Source organism: Pocillopora verrucosa, chromosome 7 (assembly GCF_036669915.1).
Source record: "Pocillopora verrucosa isolate sample1 chromosome 7, ASM3666991v2, whole genome shotgun sequence".
NCBI classification, from domain to species: Eukaryota; Metazoa; Cnidaria; class Anthozoa; order Scleractinia; family Pocilloporidae; genus Pocillopora; species Pocillopora verrucosa.
In genome coordinates this window covers 5,299,690-5,317,252 of record NC_089318.1, presented here as the reverse complement: position 1 = coordinate 5,317,252, position 17,563 = coordinate 5,299,690, and the positions used below count along the sequence as shown (strand labels likewise).

The 17,563-nt window shown below is 39.3% G+C and overlaps 1 protein-coding gene across 1 annotated transcript; it reads left to right on the top strand.

The window, feature by feature from the left end:
• Positions 1–287: 287 nt before the first annotated feature.
• Positions 288–17,220, top strand: LOC131789775 (putative ATP-dependent RNA helicase DHX57). Its single transcript, XM_059106944.2, has 24 exons — positions 288–1,745; positions 2,429–2,550; positions 3,385–3,580; positions 4,290–4,414; positions 5,050–5,183; positions 5,615–5,669; positions 6,828–7,027; positions 7,411–7,517; positions 8,328–8,437; positions 8,569–8,628; positions 9,226–9,339; positions 9,844–10,007; positions 10,588–10,664; positions 11,201–11,296; positions 11,449–11,498; positions 11,591–11,681; positions 12,079–12,174; positions 12,783–12,866; positions 13,034–13,171; positions 13,882–13,996; positions 14,389–14,450; positions 15,029–15,118; positions 15,615–15,758; positions 16,837–17,220. The coding sequence occupies exons 1-24, from the start codon at positions 339–341 to the stop codon at positions 16,978–16,980; spliced, it is 3,981 nt and encodes a 1,326-aa protein (XP_058962927.2). The 5' UTR covers positions 288–338; the 3' UTR covers positions 16,981–17,220.
• Positions 17,221–17,563: the final 343 nt, after the last annotated feature.

The following is a 17,563-nucleotide window of genomic DNA, read 5'->3' as shown; positions in this document are numbered from 1 at the left end:
AATTATGCTTAAGATATCGTGTTACAAGATAATCATCGCTCCTGTGGCCCATTTGCACTGAAGGATCCAGAACTCACAATTGTCCCCGATTCCTGTATTTACCAAGTACCACTTGCAGCCCTAGCTGACGGAGGAGACAGGTTTGTATCAGAGACATTTAGGATTCGAATCGTTCCCTCTTTGATGACTCTCAGGCTTATTCAAGACAGCCCCCTATAAACGTCAGAGAGGCCCTGGTAGCTAAAATAAAGACGCCTGGTGAATATTTGTCACGGAAGAAAGGACGTTTGAACTTAGCCGTACTGGAGTCAGTAGTTGAGTAAATTTAGAATTTAAGAATGAATCGCGGACGTGGTGGGTCTCGAAGACCAAATCGGGGGGGAGGACGTCACAATTTAAAGCCGCGCTCGGTAAATCGTACCGTTCTTCCTTCAGAATTAGAAAAACAAGAGGACTTGGAAGACGACAATGACTATGGTGATGTTAGCAAACCTCGTGATCTTTTGCCGGTAAAAGAGAGAGACATGATGCCGAAAACTAAACGGAGATCGAAGGCCCCGATTCAAAAACTTCAAATGAGCATAGAAAACCAGGAAATGATTAAAGAAGTTTTGCATGACTTGCAACTTTCTCAAAGCGGCCACGAGGACCAGAAGAGTTTGGTTTCCAGTGCTAGGCAGGCGAGGATCAATGAAGCTTATTGGAAAAAATTTGGCGATAACAAACTCTTGATTGAGGGTGGTGTCAGCAATGCTGATAATCGCGACGGCGAATCACAAATTGACGAAGAAATTTATAGTTCTCATGCGGTTAAAAAATTGCAGCAGTGCGGCTTTGAGAGAATTAGATGCACTGAAGCTCTTAAGGAGAGCGAAGGTGATTTAGGAGCAGCGCTGGAGTTTTTAATCTGCAGCTGTTGTGGACTAAGTTGTCTTGGAAAGACAAATCCCGATTATAGCGATGAAAAGTTCCAGGAAGCGTCGTCTCATAGACAAGAAGAAGCAGTGGCTCTTGAATCAATTTACAATGACGCCTTTACAGAGGTTATTGCAGACAATGTGTGGACTATAAAATTATCGTTGCCCTTTCTACTGGATAAATTTAAGCACGAAAGCAGAAAGGAAAACTCAGGAAAAAGTAAGGCAGGAAAGAAGGCAGAGACTGCAGCTGATATTTGTAGATTCTTTTTGCAAGGTTATTGCAAATTTGGTGATAAATGTAGACTTAAACATATCTTGTGTGAGGAGGGAACTAGCTCAAAAGAAGCAATGAATAAATCAGAAAGGAAAAATAAAAGTCTTGAGAGTGAAGATCTCTCTTTCCCTTTTCATCTGGAAGTGAGATTCTGTAAGGGATCCCTTTACCCTTTTGAACCTCCAATGGTTGTTTTTTACTCCACACATGAATCAGTTCCATCATCAGGCTGTCTCAATGTCACATTAAGGCTGAACAGAGAAGCCAAGGAGTTGTGTGATGCCGAGAGCCCTGTGGTGTTTTGCCTCGCTAGCCTCCTAGAGGATGAAGATGAAATCCTAGCTTGCTTTAACGTGCCACCTTCCGAGTATAGTTTGCCATTAAAGAAAAGTATTTCCATTCATTCTGTGAAAGAATATCACAGAGATTTCCCCACAAGGAAAAAAGTGGCAGATGAGAAATCAGAAACAACACAACCAAAGACATCCACAGACAAGGTCAGCATCCATGAAAAAAGTAGGAAACTGAAAGAACAATTTCAGCGATTGCAGGTAACTTTTCTTATATTAAGAGTTGAATTGAATGTTTCTGTTGGCATAAAGTAATTAACCCTTTAACTCCCAGAAGTGACAAACATGTAACTTCTCCCCATGATATTCATAAAGTATCCTGCAAACAGGTATTGATAATGAGAATACTTCAATTTATCGTGTAGAAGTTGTTTCCTTGATCTAACACCAAATTCTCCCAACTAATGTAGAAAGAAAAGGTGTAACAGCTTGAGGGGAGAATTAATAACCAGATCTTGGGCATTAAAGGTAGTAAACCCACAGTGAATGTAATTGAATTGCCCTAATGTACTGTATACTTATAAATCAAAAATGACAACATAATGACATCAGAGCTGTAGATAATAGCTACATGTATGTGTAATTGTTGTAGATCTTTAAAAATCCTTAAGGAATTAAAATTGACCTATAGAAAGAGAATTCCCCAGGATTTCTGGATGAATAAGAGCCCCAAACATCAGCAATCTCTTACACTCTACCTCAGACCTCTTTTTTGGTCACAATAAATTTCCCTACCTGCTGAACTGGATATTATAAGTAACCCCCGACATTCATTTGATAAGTCTACTGGAGTGCATTGTAAGGTGTACTCACAATCACTGATAATTTTTATCATAGAAGTCTAAGATAACTTTTTTAATCCCTACATTTATTTTTATCTGAAGTCAGTCACAGCTTATCAGTCAATGCTGAAGGAAAGGAAAAAACTCCCTGCATGGCAGTCACAGCAGAACATCATAGAACAACTCCAAGACCATCAGGTTCTTGTTATTAGTGGAATGACAGGGTAATAGCCATATTGCATTTAGTAGATTTTTAAGGCTTCAATCTTCAAAAAAAGGGTAATTAGTCTGCTCTTCACCCTTTAACTCCCAAGATCTCATTAGTAATTCTCCTTATTGTCTACCATACAGTCCTTCTGATGTTAGTTTGGAGAATTTGGTATGGGATCAACTTATAATTCCCTAATTGATATTTTTCTTTATTCTCATCACTTGTCTGCTTGATACTGTATTGATATTGTAAGGAGAAATTCTGTCTTGTTCACTTGTGGGAGTTAAAGGGTTAAGACAAGTGGCTCATCTAGCCAGAGGTTATCCCAGTTTCTGTAGCATGAAGCAACTGTAAGTATTTCTATCCCTCCCTCCCTGGATGGAATACTTGTCCATCACAGGCAACAGGCAGGCATTTTGTTAGTTTTCCCTGACAGCTAGCTTGTACCCATTTACACTCCTGGATGGAGAGAGGCATGGTGATAGTAAAGTGTCTTGTCCAATAACACAACACAGTGACCTGACAACATCTTGAACCCAGACCTCTTAAGAGTCGAGTAGGTTAATGGTTGAGCCATCACATATCCACTCTAAGCTGTAAATACCATGGCAATCAGTAAAATTTTTGGCAACTAAAGTTGCAGAGTGAGGAAGTTGCATGGTAATGCATAAGGCAGTAAAATCCAAATGTGTTCCATCTTGAAAGAGACAGATTTTTTTCTACATCAGATGTTTGTGACTGAAGGAAGAACATCTTTCTCTATTATCTGTATTTCAGATTTTTCAATCAATGAATTTTACTTGATTTAGGTTCAGACTTCAAACTCATCATCTCATATTTTCTTCAGTTGTGGGAAGACAACTCAGATTCCTCAATTCATCCTGGACAGCCATCTTAAGGCAGGACATGGAGGTGAATGCTTCATTATCTGTACACAGCCTCGTCGCATCTCAGCCATGTCTGTTGCAGAAAGAGTGTCCAGTGAGAGAGTAGACAAGATTGGACAGTCAGTTGGTTATCAAGTCAGGCTGGAAAATAAACAGGTACATATAGTATGTTTGCAAACACCTTTACAATGTAACTTGGATACAGAGATGTAAATTATCTAGAAGATAGAGAAAGGTGTTTTTTCTTCTTGTCACAAGCATGAAATAAATAAAAAATTCTGAGTCCCCACTAGAAATCAAACCGCACATTTTCAGCTTCCATGTTCCGATGCTCTGCCCTTGAGCCACAGAGACTCTATGGAGAGCAAGGCCCTTTAAAAAGTTCTTAATCTCTGTTGTCTTTCATATTCTACAGAAAAATGCCTTCACTGTATAGAATCATTTCTTAAATCAATATCTTAACTCCCAAGATCTGATTGTTACATGAAATTTTTCCTTCCAGCTGCTACAAATTTCCTTGTAAATTTGTTATAAGAGTTAGGTGTTAGATCAAGATAACAACTTCTACCTGATAAGTTTGAGAATTCTCATTACCTTTTTGATGGATAATGTACTGATATTATAGAGAGAAGTTATATGTACACTTCTGGGAGTAAAAGGGTAAAAAAAAATATACACATACTAAGCTTTGGACTAACACTCTAAAGCCTCTATGAACTAAGATGTACATGTACAAGAGAGGATTTTGACTTAAGGCTCACAGGTTTCATTTTAAATATTTTAATATTTTTAACCAGAGAATGTCTTTTTGTAAATATAAATATTAACCCTGGTTATTCTGATATTTTCAATTGTCCTCTTTAAGTCCTCAGAAACACGGTTGTTGTACTGCACTACTGGAATCCTTCTGCGGCGCTTAGAGGGGGAATCCACTTTGCCAGGTGTGAGCCATATTATTGTGGATGAAGTTCATGAAAGAACAGAGGAAGGGTGAGCATTTAATGCTGTGTGTGACATGTTTTTTTATTTGTCAGTTATAGATATTTTGGTAAACAGCACTGTCAAAGGGATATTTGAAACCTTGATAGTATTGATTGGAAGCAGTGTGAAAATTGGAAGCATTTTATAACTAGGACGACATGAAATCAACTTGTGTCGGTATCACATCTTAGTGCAGATTTGTTGTGGTCTTTCTGTAATAAAACTTATTTGTAAAGTTGAAAGGCATCTCGGTGAGAAATTTTTTGGGAGTATTCAACAAATGTCTTGGAGGAAGTATGTTTCAATGAGTGATTGTAGCAAGCTGGTAGATTTAAAATTGTCATGTAACTTACACCTCCCTATTGGCTGCAGAAACAGGTTACTAGTTGGTAATCAGCCAGAAACTACCATTGGTAACAATTTTGTTTTAATGCTTGAGTAATATATCACTAGTAATTAATTGTCAAAGAGTTAATGTATCATGTGAGATGCATTGATGTTGTAAATAAAACTAAATCAACAACTGGGGAAAACAAATGGTTATTAACGATGATACTTTTGCATCAACCTTTAAGTGCGTAACCAATATTTGAGGTCGGATGTGAGATGCATTAAAAGAGACAATTTTCTGTTTGAGTTTTCAGTGACTTTTTGATGATGGTTCTGAAAGACCTGATAACTGTGCGAGCTGACATCCGTGTCATACTAATGAGTGCTACATTGAATGCTCAGCTATTCTCAGGATACTTCTACGATGCTCCTGTTATTCACATACCAGGTACAGTGCAATCTTTTGTACAGTGACTGTTGTTTCTTCCTTCTTGCAGTGCAGGCTTCTCATAGGGAAAACTTTGCCATCCTCCTTAAAAAAAATAAATCAACAAATAGACAAAAAATAAACAATGTTTCTTGTGGAGTTCATCTCAGAGTTTAGAGGCCTGATGTGATTTGATTTATTTTATTCTGTTTTATTAGCATGATATTAGGAGGATATATTTTTCAATTACTTGTGCTTTTCTTTTTTTAATATTTCAACTGGAAGTGTCATTTATCAGGAAATTTTTCAAGTGATTAATAAAATGATCTGAGAAGTATTGCTGTGCAAGTTATCAAGGTTTAATTCTATGATTTTGGGAGTTCAGTTGCAATGAAAAATTTTTCAGGTTTTTTGAAACTACCTTTTGAAATATTTGCAATTGCTGCACCCAGGTCGGACTTTTCCTGTTGTTGAGTTCTTTCTGGAGGATTCCATAGACTTGACAAAGTGGGTATAATTTTTTTATTATATGGAAATGTTAGAACAGGAAAGTGTGTGTCTGTCGTGTACATATTTGCCACATTAAAACATATCAAGTATTTGTACATGTACTTGCCCATGATTGACCTAAGGCATCACATAATCAAATATTCTCCACCTCAAACTGGGAACCATCTGGTAATATTTCATGAATTTTTTTTTTTTTTTTTTTTTAATTTGAATGTACACATTATTATTTACATATATCACCTGTAACATTAACATTACTGACATTTCCTATGATCTTGCATTACTTTACAAAAACAATCTTTACTTTCAAAAACTAATTTACTACTTGCAATAGTAACAACACTTACAGCACTAATTTTACTTGTTACATATATGACATAAAGTACTAAAAGTAACATAATGTACAAGACCAAATATTGCTTTCAATGCTAACATTGCAATTACTCTACAGTAAATAATACTACTGAGGACAGGGATGTAGAATGTTGAATAAAACCAGCTTATTACACAAAGTGCAAAAACAGCCTACAGATTTGTGTGACACAATACATTATTATTTAACTTAATGCTAATGGTAGAATGGTAGAATAGGGAGTTACTTTACTAGAACAGGAATAAAATATCCTCTCTTTTCTTAATGTTTTACCAGTGTACCATTTCTTATGATGATCAAGAAGTCTATGTTAAGTTTATGAGCTTTTTAGAATTTTCAGACTTTAGATCCAATAAGATGGAAGACCTTGTTTAAATAATTATTGATTCAAGATGGGAGAACTTTTTGCTGTTGTTAGCAAATAAGAGACAAAGTTTTACTTGTTTGTTCATGAAAATCTTCCAGAGAACTCTGAAGAGCCAACATCACACTCAATGATAAAGAAAAAACTTTTTGACAGAAAGCTGTTTGTAAATGCTTATTCACCTGTGCTTCAAAAGATATTTGATGAATGGTTATTAAATTTGAATTAAGCATTTTAAAAAACCTTAAGGTGACTAAAAATATATTCTAGAGTTATTTTGCAAATATATTATCCTGGTCTTGTTTTCTGGTCCAATTTCCAGGAAAGTTTTTCTTATGTTTAGACAGCTCAAGCAATCAATGATACAACTACTGTTGTTTTTTTCAATTTAAGAGTTTGAATTCTCCCTTTTCTTCAGGTTTCAAGTGGATCCCAGTTCCCCCTATGCAAAGCCTTTGAAAAGTTCCACTGTCCTCAACACAGCTGGTAAAAAGGGTCAGTTAAACAAAGACATTCAAAACATACAAGACTCTTTCTCATCTGCTGACTTCAAGCCTCCTGATGACAAGTTTGATGATCAGAACTTGACAGAAGACCAGATGGCCTGGAGATACTCCAGTAAGTGAAGAATATTCATAAATCATACATAAATCTTGTTTGTAAATTTGAAGTTTAATTATGGTTACTCTGATAGTCAGTACAAAAATGATATTCTTGGGAGGCTTTTGCAAGTTATAGATGGGTCAATCACTAAACAGGTTATTTCTTAACCCTCTACTTCTAAACATCAGTATGTGCGTACGTGCAAAATTTTGACGCGCACATTTTTTTTATTCGCACTTGCATGCGATTTTTGGCGCGTTGTATGTGCGTTGTTTGGTTAACGTATATCTGAGCGGTACTGTATATTCCTTAGTAGAGAGTTGGGCTGTCGCTGAGAGATTAATGTCTTGCCTTAGAACACAACACAATGTCTTGACTAATTTTTTTGTTCATCACAGATTACAGTAAAAGTACAATTTTGTCTCTTTGCACAATGGATCACAACAAGATTAATTATGATCTGGTTGTTGCCATCCTGGAGTGGATTGTGGGAGAGGAACATGAGGTAACACTGTGTCTGTCATTAATGTATTGAAAAAAGTGTGTTTCTAAAGAAACAGTAGTGCTGAGTTGGTGAGAGAATTCAAGGATAAATTGTTTTTATCAACTGAATTGATAAAGTAAATTGGCAACGAAGGGCGAATGCTCGAAAGATCAGCTTTACAAACCCTTTAGGCCCCCCCCCATCATTACAACTTCACGTCGATTTAAGTGTGTCATTCGAAAATGGGTTTTACCGCTGGATTTTGTGCATAGAAGGCTCGATTTATTCCTTTGGGTATTCACTTCGGGGGCCACGTAGAACCACCAAAAGCCTAATGACTAAGTTCGGATTCATTCGTTGTGGAAAAGGTGAGATCTTCTGGAAGAAGACCGAAAGGAATGAAACAACTGCGCAATTAAGCGACCTTGAGCGGCAGCGTCTACAAGTGTCTAGACTTTTTGCATTGACGAGTCAATGAACTCCAAAAGGTGATTGAAAACATTTTATGCCTTCAAGTTTTTTCGCTCATTGTTTTCAAGTTTGATTTGTATTTATAAAAACAGAGTATTTTCAGAGCTTTCAAAAGAGATCTTAAACGAGCACATTTGGTTGTTGTAGGCCAAAGTTCGTATTTAATCTCTTGTTATTGGCGTTTTTATTTCTGTACACCCATCTTTTACCGGCGCGTTTGAAGCATGAATGCCACCCCCCCTGACCGGTCCCCCCCCCCCCCCCCCATTTGGAAAAATGTCTTGTAAGTCTCTTTAACCTCCAAAATGAGTCACTAGATCTGAGCCACCTTAAAGCGTTGTTGACTTTCTGTTATTGCAGTACCCCAAGACAGGAGCCATTGTGGTGTTTCTGCCAGGCATGGGAGAGATAATGACTTTGCTGGATCAACTTCAGAATCATAAAAGATTCAGTCCGAAAAGCTCAGACAGGTACACAATTTGAAAGTGTAATTATTTCTTATCTCTTGCGGAGGAAATTAAGTTCATCAAAAGGATAAGAAATTCAAGGAACAAGTAAGATATTCATCTTTTGAGGCAGATCCATCATTCTTTACTTTCAGATTCAGGATACTCCCTCTGCATTCTACACTTTCAAGTGAAGAACAGAGTTTGGTCTTCAAGTAAGTACAAAATGTTCCGTCTTGAATAAGAACTCATGCCACACTTCGTAAATTAATGATCCGAACAGACAGAGCATCTATGAGCTCTCTGTGGCTCTGAGCATCAGAGCGCGAATTCCAAAGCTCTCAAGTTTGGATCCTCATGGAAACTGAGATTTTTGTTTGTCCCGCGGTCGTGATAGGGCATAACATTTTCCTCTATTCCACATACGAGCTCAAGTTTGCCGTCTTCCTTGATTTGATCCTTTTGAAATCTGTGCTGTTTCCTCGTAGTAATATGTAGTTAGCGACTGAGTGGGAAGGCTAAGCGTGGGTTGGGTCCGTGTGTCATGACCTCTACGAAAATATTTTCCGGCACAGCCCGAACTAACTCGTTCTAAAAGCGTTTTATCTTGTGGCTGCTTCTTATTGTCTTTGTTCCTTTCTTACGTTTTGCATCTTGCGGGGACGTGGAAAAATGGTCGAACATATTTTTATGGCCCTGCTCGTGTCCTCATCCAGGGATTTTTTAAAATGTTGTTTAAAAAAAAATTGCGGGGCCTCATAGGTCATAAGTACTGACAGTAGAGAATGTATTCTAACAATTGCGCATTACAGGAAACAAAAAGAAGGAGTCCGAAAGATTGTTCTATCCACCAACATCGCTGAGACTTCAGTGACTATAGATGATGTCGTGTTTGTCATCGACTGTGGAAGAATGAAAGAGAACAGGTAAGTTCTGGTATAAAAACGCGATATTTTCTTTTTTCGGTAAGCTCGCGTAGAGCGCTTTGTAGTCCATTGTCATAAAGTCAAACCAAAGCAATGATATCAGCCAATCCGAACATAGGAAAATATCATGGGGGCTCAACGTAGACATTGATTGAGAGAAGGTCCGGTTCTTTTTTCTCGTAACCAATCACGGAGTGCAATGTATTTCTAATTTTGTCATGGATTATTTACTACACTTACTTGCAAAAGTTGCTGCATGGGAATAGAGAAAGGGGAGGATGGAAGGTCCATGACTGAAATAATGAGTTTCAATAATATTCAATGAATTCCATGTTAAAAATTGTTGGGCTGTTTTAACTCTTTCATACATGAAAACAAATCTTCAAGAGTTTGCGTTAAGGCCTTCAAGTCTTTACCCAAGAAAGAACCTGGTTAACAAGTCATCTGACGCTATTTTGTTACACAAAAATAATTTGTGGATATTCGATATCTTGTTATATGCAGGTATGATTCAGTAAAGGGGATGGAGAGCCTGGAGGAAGTCTGGGTATCACAAGCCAATGCTCGTCAGAGACGAGGAAGAGCGGGCCGAGTCACATCCGGGGTTTGTTTTCACTTGTTTACCAGTCATCGATTTCAACACCAAATGGCCGGCCATCAGATTCCAGGTAAAAATGAATAGATTGCGAAAAATTCAACTTAATCAAGAAATAATTTTAATGTTTAATTACATATTGTATGAGTGTCTCAGAACCAGAGTAGGTAAAATGGCCAATTAGAACAAAGGAAATATAACAAGGAACCAATGAAAATGCGTGTTAGAATAAAGCAAACTACCTTGCCCGCGAAAAACCGCGAGTGGCCCAATTAATCTGATTGGTGGAAAGGGAGGATAGCGCGAGTTTCGTAGACTAATAAGAGAGTGGTGCAGAGGAAACCCTATGCAATGCTGAATAACTTTCCAAACCCAAGTGACAATTCCTCGTCGGAAAATAATCCCAAACAATATTCCCTTGCTATCTCCAAGAATAATGTTTTTCTATGGGCCATCTGTGAAATGTTTACCGTTAACTCAAAGACAACCATACGATATTAAAACCGTGAATCGTCGATGATTCTGAGCAATGTTGATCTAAAATGGATTTTTGAGTCTTCGACATGCCTGTTACATTTCTGATAACAAGTCATTATAGATGGGGCAAAAAAATTAGCGTATACTCTTCCAAATGTGTTTTTTTTTTAATTCAGAAATCCAGCGAGTTCCTTTGGAGAAGCTATGTCTTCGTATTAAAGTACTGACGCTGTTCTTTGGGCGAGAGATAAAGGTTAGTTGGACTTGGATTATTTGGAGAGAAAACCAAATCAGTAAAACCAATAGTTTTTTTTTTCGTGTGTGTGTGTCCTCGTTTTTCTTGCTTGCGTTACATAGAAGTTCAAGAAGCAAGTTCAAACGTTCAATAGCTGAGTCTTCATGCTCTGAAGTGAACTCTTGATTTACATTTTCATAAAATATTACTCGTCCCTCTTTCTTGGTTGGCCGAATAGGAAACCTTTAGGTGTCCCTGGATCTCCGTAACCAAAGTCCGTTGTGTAATATTGCAAAAGTATTTTTTTAATGGCCAAAATGTTATTTTAGGCTACTCTTTTTGTAGTCGCCAAATGGTGAGTTTGGAAAGAGTTGAGCTTGAAGCCCCGTGAGTTGCTCACTATGGCTCAGTGGTGGGGGGCATCCGACAGCGAAATTGTAAGAATCCTTTGCGTGAAACTCAGAGTATTTACTTTCTCACGCGCGTGACAATAGCTCGCAACATCTTTCCTTATTCAACCTCTAACGTTACTATACATTTGACCCAAATCACAGGATGTCCTTGGTAAACTCCTACAACCACCTTCCGAGGAATCGATCAACGACGCAATTAAACGGTTGCATAACATCGGAGCTCTGGATACCGACGAGGTACATGGTGACGTATGAAATTGGCGTATACCACTACCCCTCCCCCCATAGGGTTTGTGAGAAGAAAGATCCCCAATCTCTCCACCCCCTTTGTATTTAAAAGTGTTTCTAAAAAAAGTGAACATGGACATGTGTACTTTCTATTTTTTTAGAATCTCACTTCTCTTGGTTATCACCTAGCAGCTTTGCCTGTTGATGTTCGGTGAGTTTATACCACCAAGGCGTTTGTCCTGCATCTTTAGAATAGCCATTAAACGTTTATCGATTCTCAATTTTTCACATTTTGTTTTATAGGATTGGCAAGCTGATGTTGCTCGGTGCAATTTTCCGGTGTTTGGACCCTGTGCTGACGATTGGAGCCATACTTAGCTATCGGTCTCCATTTGTAAGTATTAAATGAACTATGGGAGAGGAGACGCAGTCAGCTAATGCATAGTGCATTGGTCGCTAGATCGAGAGGTCTGGGTTCGAACCTTCTTCTGGAGTGAATGCCTTGCGTTCAAGGGCGCCACAATTCACTCTCGACCTGCCTCTCTCAACCCAGGATTATAATTTGAATACCGGCGAACTGTCAGGAAATCCTATGAAATTCTCGGGACAGAGATGGGCTAGACAATAGACTAGCATCCTATCTAGGGGAAAGCAGAAAGCGATACCCCCAGTCGCCTCATGCCATAGCCACAGAAAAGTGGATATGCTCCGCACCTCCCTTCTTTGCTTGTTTACAGCCATCTTGTTTGGTTGGTTTCGTGCCCTGCTTAGTTTTCTGTGTACATTTTTAGTCCGCTCCATTCGACAAAAGAGAAGAAGCAGATAAGAAACGACAAGAAATGGCCATTGGTAACAGCGATCACATGACTCTGCTGAAAAGCTACAAGGTATTTTGAAAGATCATTCCACTTGCAGTCCTTCACAATGTAATGGTATGCACCTATTGACCGAGTGGTAGGCTGGGGTCAACACCTAAGTCATGACTGAGAGTCAAATTTTTTTCTCGCTCGGTCTGACCTAATTCACTCAATAAAAAAATAAATCAATAAATCACCCTTGCGTTGGCTCCCCCCCTCCTTGCGCAAGGCAGGGCGGCCTTAACGGTCCCACTCGAGTCATCACGTATGGCTCCTACACGATAATTTTATTGCAATGTTTTTCAATCAAAGCACGCGCGGGGCCGCTCGGGTCTCGTGACGAATGCAAGTTTGCTTTGAATATGCGCGTACTGCAAGCTCCAATTGAAATCACGAATCGGTACTGCACAACTCGAAGGTCAACATTCACTTTTATTTATTGCATCCATTTTGAAATAGCACAATTTAACTGCCTTAATACAGGCTTTTTGTCAGTACCCATTTTATTTTCATCCAGCCTCAATGAAGGGGAAGAAGATAAGGTGCAAAATATGACATCTGCTCTGTGGTTTTGACTGTTTAGCTCGTGGAACGATTTCTTCAGACCAATATAAATTACCAAAGATTTTCATTTTCAGGGCTGGCTGGAGACCATGGCAAGTGGAATTGCTGCTGGACATCATTACTGCCGTACAAACTTTTTGTCCATGAAGACACTTCAGGTTAGCTTATGCAATGCTGTAAGTCCTCTCAGGAAGGAAGAACATACCTCAGAGAGTGAGAAGTCAAAGTTTAAACGAAAAGAGATTTTTTTGCAACCATAGAAATATATTTTGTTAAGTACCCATTCTATAAGTAGCTCCAAGAGTTTGCTTCTTTTTCCATGTAGATGATAGCAAGCCTCAAGTGTCAATACGCTGAACTATTGTCAGATATCGGGTTCATCAGAGCAGATCTCACGACCAGACAGATAGGGAGACTGGCGCCGAGAACTGGAGACGGAGTGTTGGCTGCGACAGGTGACGAGGTATGTCACTGGGGTGGGGTTACTTGTCTTAGAACAGGTACCAACGAGGGAAGGATCGAGATCCTGGTCCATGGTCATCGCACGGTGCTCTATCACGTGTTGTAGAGCGCCTAGGCAGGAGGTTGAGGGTTCAAGTCCCGGACTGGACCAACGCTCAGGGTTTTAAAATAATAGGAGAGAATTTGCTGCGTTTGCTATGACATCTGCAAATGGTTAGAAATTCTAGTCTTCCTGGGTAATGATCATAAATCCTGGGCTCCGTCTCCTGTATCTTCGCTGTAGCTTCTCTGTAGCGGGGGAAGTTTTAGAAACCAAACACTTCTCACAAAGAGCGTGGAACGTAGTTCCCGGTGTTGTTGCCTGGTCTTGTTTCCAAAATTGGAGGCACTTGCAAATTTCCTTTATAAACTGTCTAATGCAATCTGGCCAAAGTCCCCAACAAACTGTTGTAAAGCGCTTCAAATAATAGTATTATGAATAATGTGCCATCTGAAAATCATAAATCAAAAATGGTGCCGGTGAATTGTCAGGGTAACTTACAAAATCCCATGTACAAGAGTAGTAGTACTCCTTGTTGCTTCATACTATTTAGACTGGTATAAGGTCTGGCGCTGTGGCCCACTTTGCGTGCTTTCCGGTTGCTATGTTACAACCTCCAATAACAGAACCAGGTGTTTCTGATCACTTCACTCTCTTTCTTGCCTCGTTAGGTCAACGTGAACTCGAAGAATCAGAAGTTAGTTTTGGGAGTTGTTTGCGCCGCTTTATTCCCGAACATCGTTCAAGTTGTCAAACCAGACGTGAAATACAAGGCGTCTGTTGCAGGTGAGTGAATGGTCAAGGACGCTGATTATTCCATCCACGCCTTCATACGCATCACATAGTCGAGCCTCTAAGGGTACTAAAAGAACAGAGCAAATAGCCTTAGCAGAGAGCTGTTCGTGTTTTAGTGGTGACCAAGATACTTTTAAAGCTCCACCGACAATCAAATGTCATCTAATTGCTAAAAACGGCCACAAACACGCATCTGACAAACAGGATTGAAAGAAATCCAGAAAGGAATTCTTAAGGGAAAAGATACACGGATAACGCATGCGTTATGTAACCTCGCAGAAACCAATGATAAGTTTATTGAAATTACGCTTCTGATTTTTACTTGTTGCTTAAAGTGATTTTTGAGAAAACAATACATTTTGGGTTGTTCGTTTCTCTAACAGGGGCTGTTCCTGTGGATTCCAAAGCAGCTGAACTGAAGTTTTGGACGAAAAATGATGGCCAGGTTAGCTAGTAGAGTGGAGATCGTGTTTTCTGATAGTCTTAGTGAGATTGTTCCTGAAACTAACTGACTGCGTTTTGACAACCTGCGCAAAAGTCATTATAAGGGTGAAGAGGTGCTCAAAGAGTGTAAAACTTTAACTCCCTGAAGTGACCAAGAAATAATTTCTCCTCACAATGCCACACAATATCAAGCCGACGAGTGATGAGAATAAAGAAAAATAACAATTTGGGGATTATTAATTGATCCAATACCAAATTCTCAGAACTAACATCATAAGAATTTTATGGTCGACAGTACGGAGAATTGTGAATGAGGTCTTGGGAGTGAAAGAGTTTAAGGCTAGAAAGAGGCTTGGTCAGTTTTGTCGTAATATTATTAGCTCTAAGACTCAGGTAGCATAAGTAACTTGCGATTGGTCAGTTTCAATTAGTGGCTCGGCTCCCGCAGTCGTCACTGCCGCAACAGTTCTTGTTCTCAATTGCGAGACCATAAGAGGAAGAGAAAGCTCCACATCACGTTGTGCCCATAGAATCAGACTTTAAAAATCGTTGCGAGTAAAATCGCTCTTTCCTCTGCAGGTGTTTATTCATCCCAAATCGGTCAATTTTCAAGTGAACTCGTTCGACAGTCCATATCTCGTGTATCACGAGAAAGTCAAGACATCCAAGGTAATATGTTTATTGATAGAATTAGAGTTAAGTTTTTGTGGCAAAGTCTTGTAGAAATCAAGGGATTTGCTATGATTTTTTAAAGGGTGAAGGGAGGGAGGGTAGTTACGTATCTCCGCGCGTCATACTTAATCTGGTTTATGCCGCTGGTCTGCCTTGTGTATCAGCAGGCTCTTATTCATGCGATAATAATTGAGTATCTAGTAGAGGAAAAGATGCATGCCATGCAGATTCTTCGGATATGCGCGTTTTCACCTGCTGAGTTATAAATTCTGCATGTTGTTGACTTTTAAAACAAATTATCCCACTTATCCCACAAGGGGAGGGGGGGACAAGATGTATTCTGAGTGAAATCCTATCCTCGTGGAGCAGCAACTTTATTAGTCACTCTAAAGCCCCAAAGGCTCTAAGACTTGAACTTTTGCTTCAGTCAGGATTGGAAGTTGCATCTGAACTAGACATGACTCAAGTTTGACATATACGAGATCCTTTTCAGGTTTACATCCGAGACTGCAGTATGGTGTCAGAGTATTCTTTACTTCTCTTCTGTGGAGACAATTTGTCTGTCAACCTGGAGAAAGGTGTTTTCGTCATCTCTATTGACGATGGCTGGATCCGTTTTTCTGCATCTTCGCACGAGGTTGGTGGCCTCGTTAAAAAAACTTTGTGCTATTTTGGACTCATGTTTGTATTCACCTAGTGACTAACACCTAATTTCTCCTTACAATATCACCCCTGAATCAAACTTTAAGGTCACCAGACTAAAGAAAATGATCATTAACTAAATAAGCTGTCGATCGTCAAACAAATTCTCCTAGTCAGCGGGCTAGAAAATTTATGGAGAACAGTATGGAGAATATGAAAACTGATTTTAGGGTATAAAGGGTTCGGTAGTGATTTTCATCCAAGGTTATCTGTTTGGTATCCAGTCACCTCGCCACCAAGCAGACTCGCCACCAGCGAACTCGCCACCAAGGAACGATCTCGCCACCAACGTACTCGCCACCAAGCGAAGTCTTCTCGCCACCAACCACCAATAAAGAGATTAGTCGAGGACAGTAGGATGTTCGGCTGATAAGTCTGTACTCAAACTTTATAAACGTATGTTGTCGAAAGCACTTTCGAAACCGATAAGTTTGTTCGCTTGTCTGTACTCAAACTTTATAAACGTATGTTGTCGAAAGCACGTTCGAACCGATAAGTTTGTTCGCTTGTCTGTACTCAAACTTTATAAACTTATGTTGTTCGTTCGCATTTAGTTTTAATACAACTGCTATCGAGTTTCATTTCATCACTTATTTCTTCCCATGAAGTTTCATTTTCTCTCAAGTAAGTTTTTATTCCTCGCATCGAGTTTTGCAATTTCTCCTCGCTTACGTGCAAAAGACAAACACGATACGTTTCGATGTCAATGAGTTAGGAACGGAACACATCTAACACGTCGCTGAAGGTCATAATTTAAATACAGACAAGCGCACAAACGTATCGGCCGATTTGAATTGTGCTCGTTCGAACATCCTACTCTCCTCGACTACTTTATTCTAGTTTATCTCTTTATTGGTGGTTGGTGGCGAGAAGACTTCGCTTGGTGGCGAGTACGTTGGTGGCGAGATCGTTCCTTGGTGGCGAGTTCGCTGGTGGCGAGTCTGCTTGGTGGCGAGGTGACCGGTAACCATCTGTTTATTTTTTTTTCTGCTTTCCTCTTTGTTCTCTTCCAGGTTGCAACACTTGTACGAGACTTGAGGAAGGAGCTTGACCGGATACTGGAAAACAAAATAGAGAATCCATCTTTTGATCTGATGAGTTGCGAAAGGGGAAGCAGAATTATTGACGCCATTGTTCGTTTGATTTCAACTCAGTAATGACAGGCGCTTAACGAGATGACGACTGTCACACGAAGCCGCCCAATTTTCCGATAACCTACCCGTCACAACCTGGGTGAATAAACTAGAAATACCGGTTATTGACTCGTTTTTACCGGTGGAACAGGTTACGTTTGATATTTAGGTTTCAAATTCCAATTAGAAAACGAGCAACCCCTTCTTTTTGGCGAGTGTGTCGCGCGAGTAAAAAAAAAATCAGCGAAAAAAAAAAAAAAGAGATGCTAGAGCGCCGCACGGAACTTTGGGGGAGAGGAGCACTCCCAGAGTTTCGCCTCTAAGTTCGGCTAATTTTTTGAATGAAATATTGAAATGATACTTTAACTGAAATTATTATGTCTAATGACGTGCTACGCAAGCAGATTGGTAAATTTACGCGATGTTTTTCAGTATTACTCAAGAATTGCAATTTCGTTATGAGCCCAATACAATTTGATGTGAAATTAAAAGAATATGGAAAATTGTGCTGACTGCGCCAATATCTTTAAAACAGTTACATCTATTAACTCCGTGATGCAACAAAACTCTTGCAACATGGCTGAAATAAAGATCTTTTTGTTACCAG

Excerpts from the sequence above, each read along its gene's own strand:
- LOC131789775 (XM_059106944.2), top strand. The coding sequence starts at position 339 with ATGAATCGCGGACGTGGTGGGTCTCGAAGACCAAATCGGGGGGGAGGA. Across the intron at positions 8,629-9,225 it reads GAACAGAGTTTGGTCTTCAA|GAAACAAAAAGAAGGAGTCC; the intron begins GTAAGTACAAAA and ends TGCGCATTACAG. Across the intron at positions 11,297-11,448 it reads GAGCTCTGGATACCGACGAG|AATCTCACTTCTCTTGGTTA; the intron begins GTACATGGTGAC and ends CTATTTTTTTAG.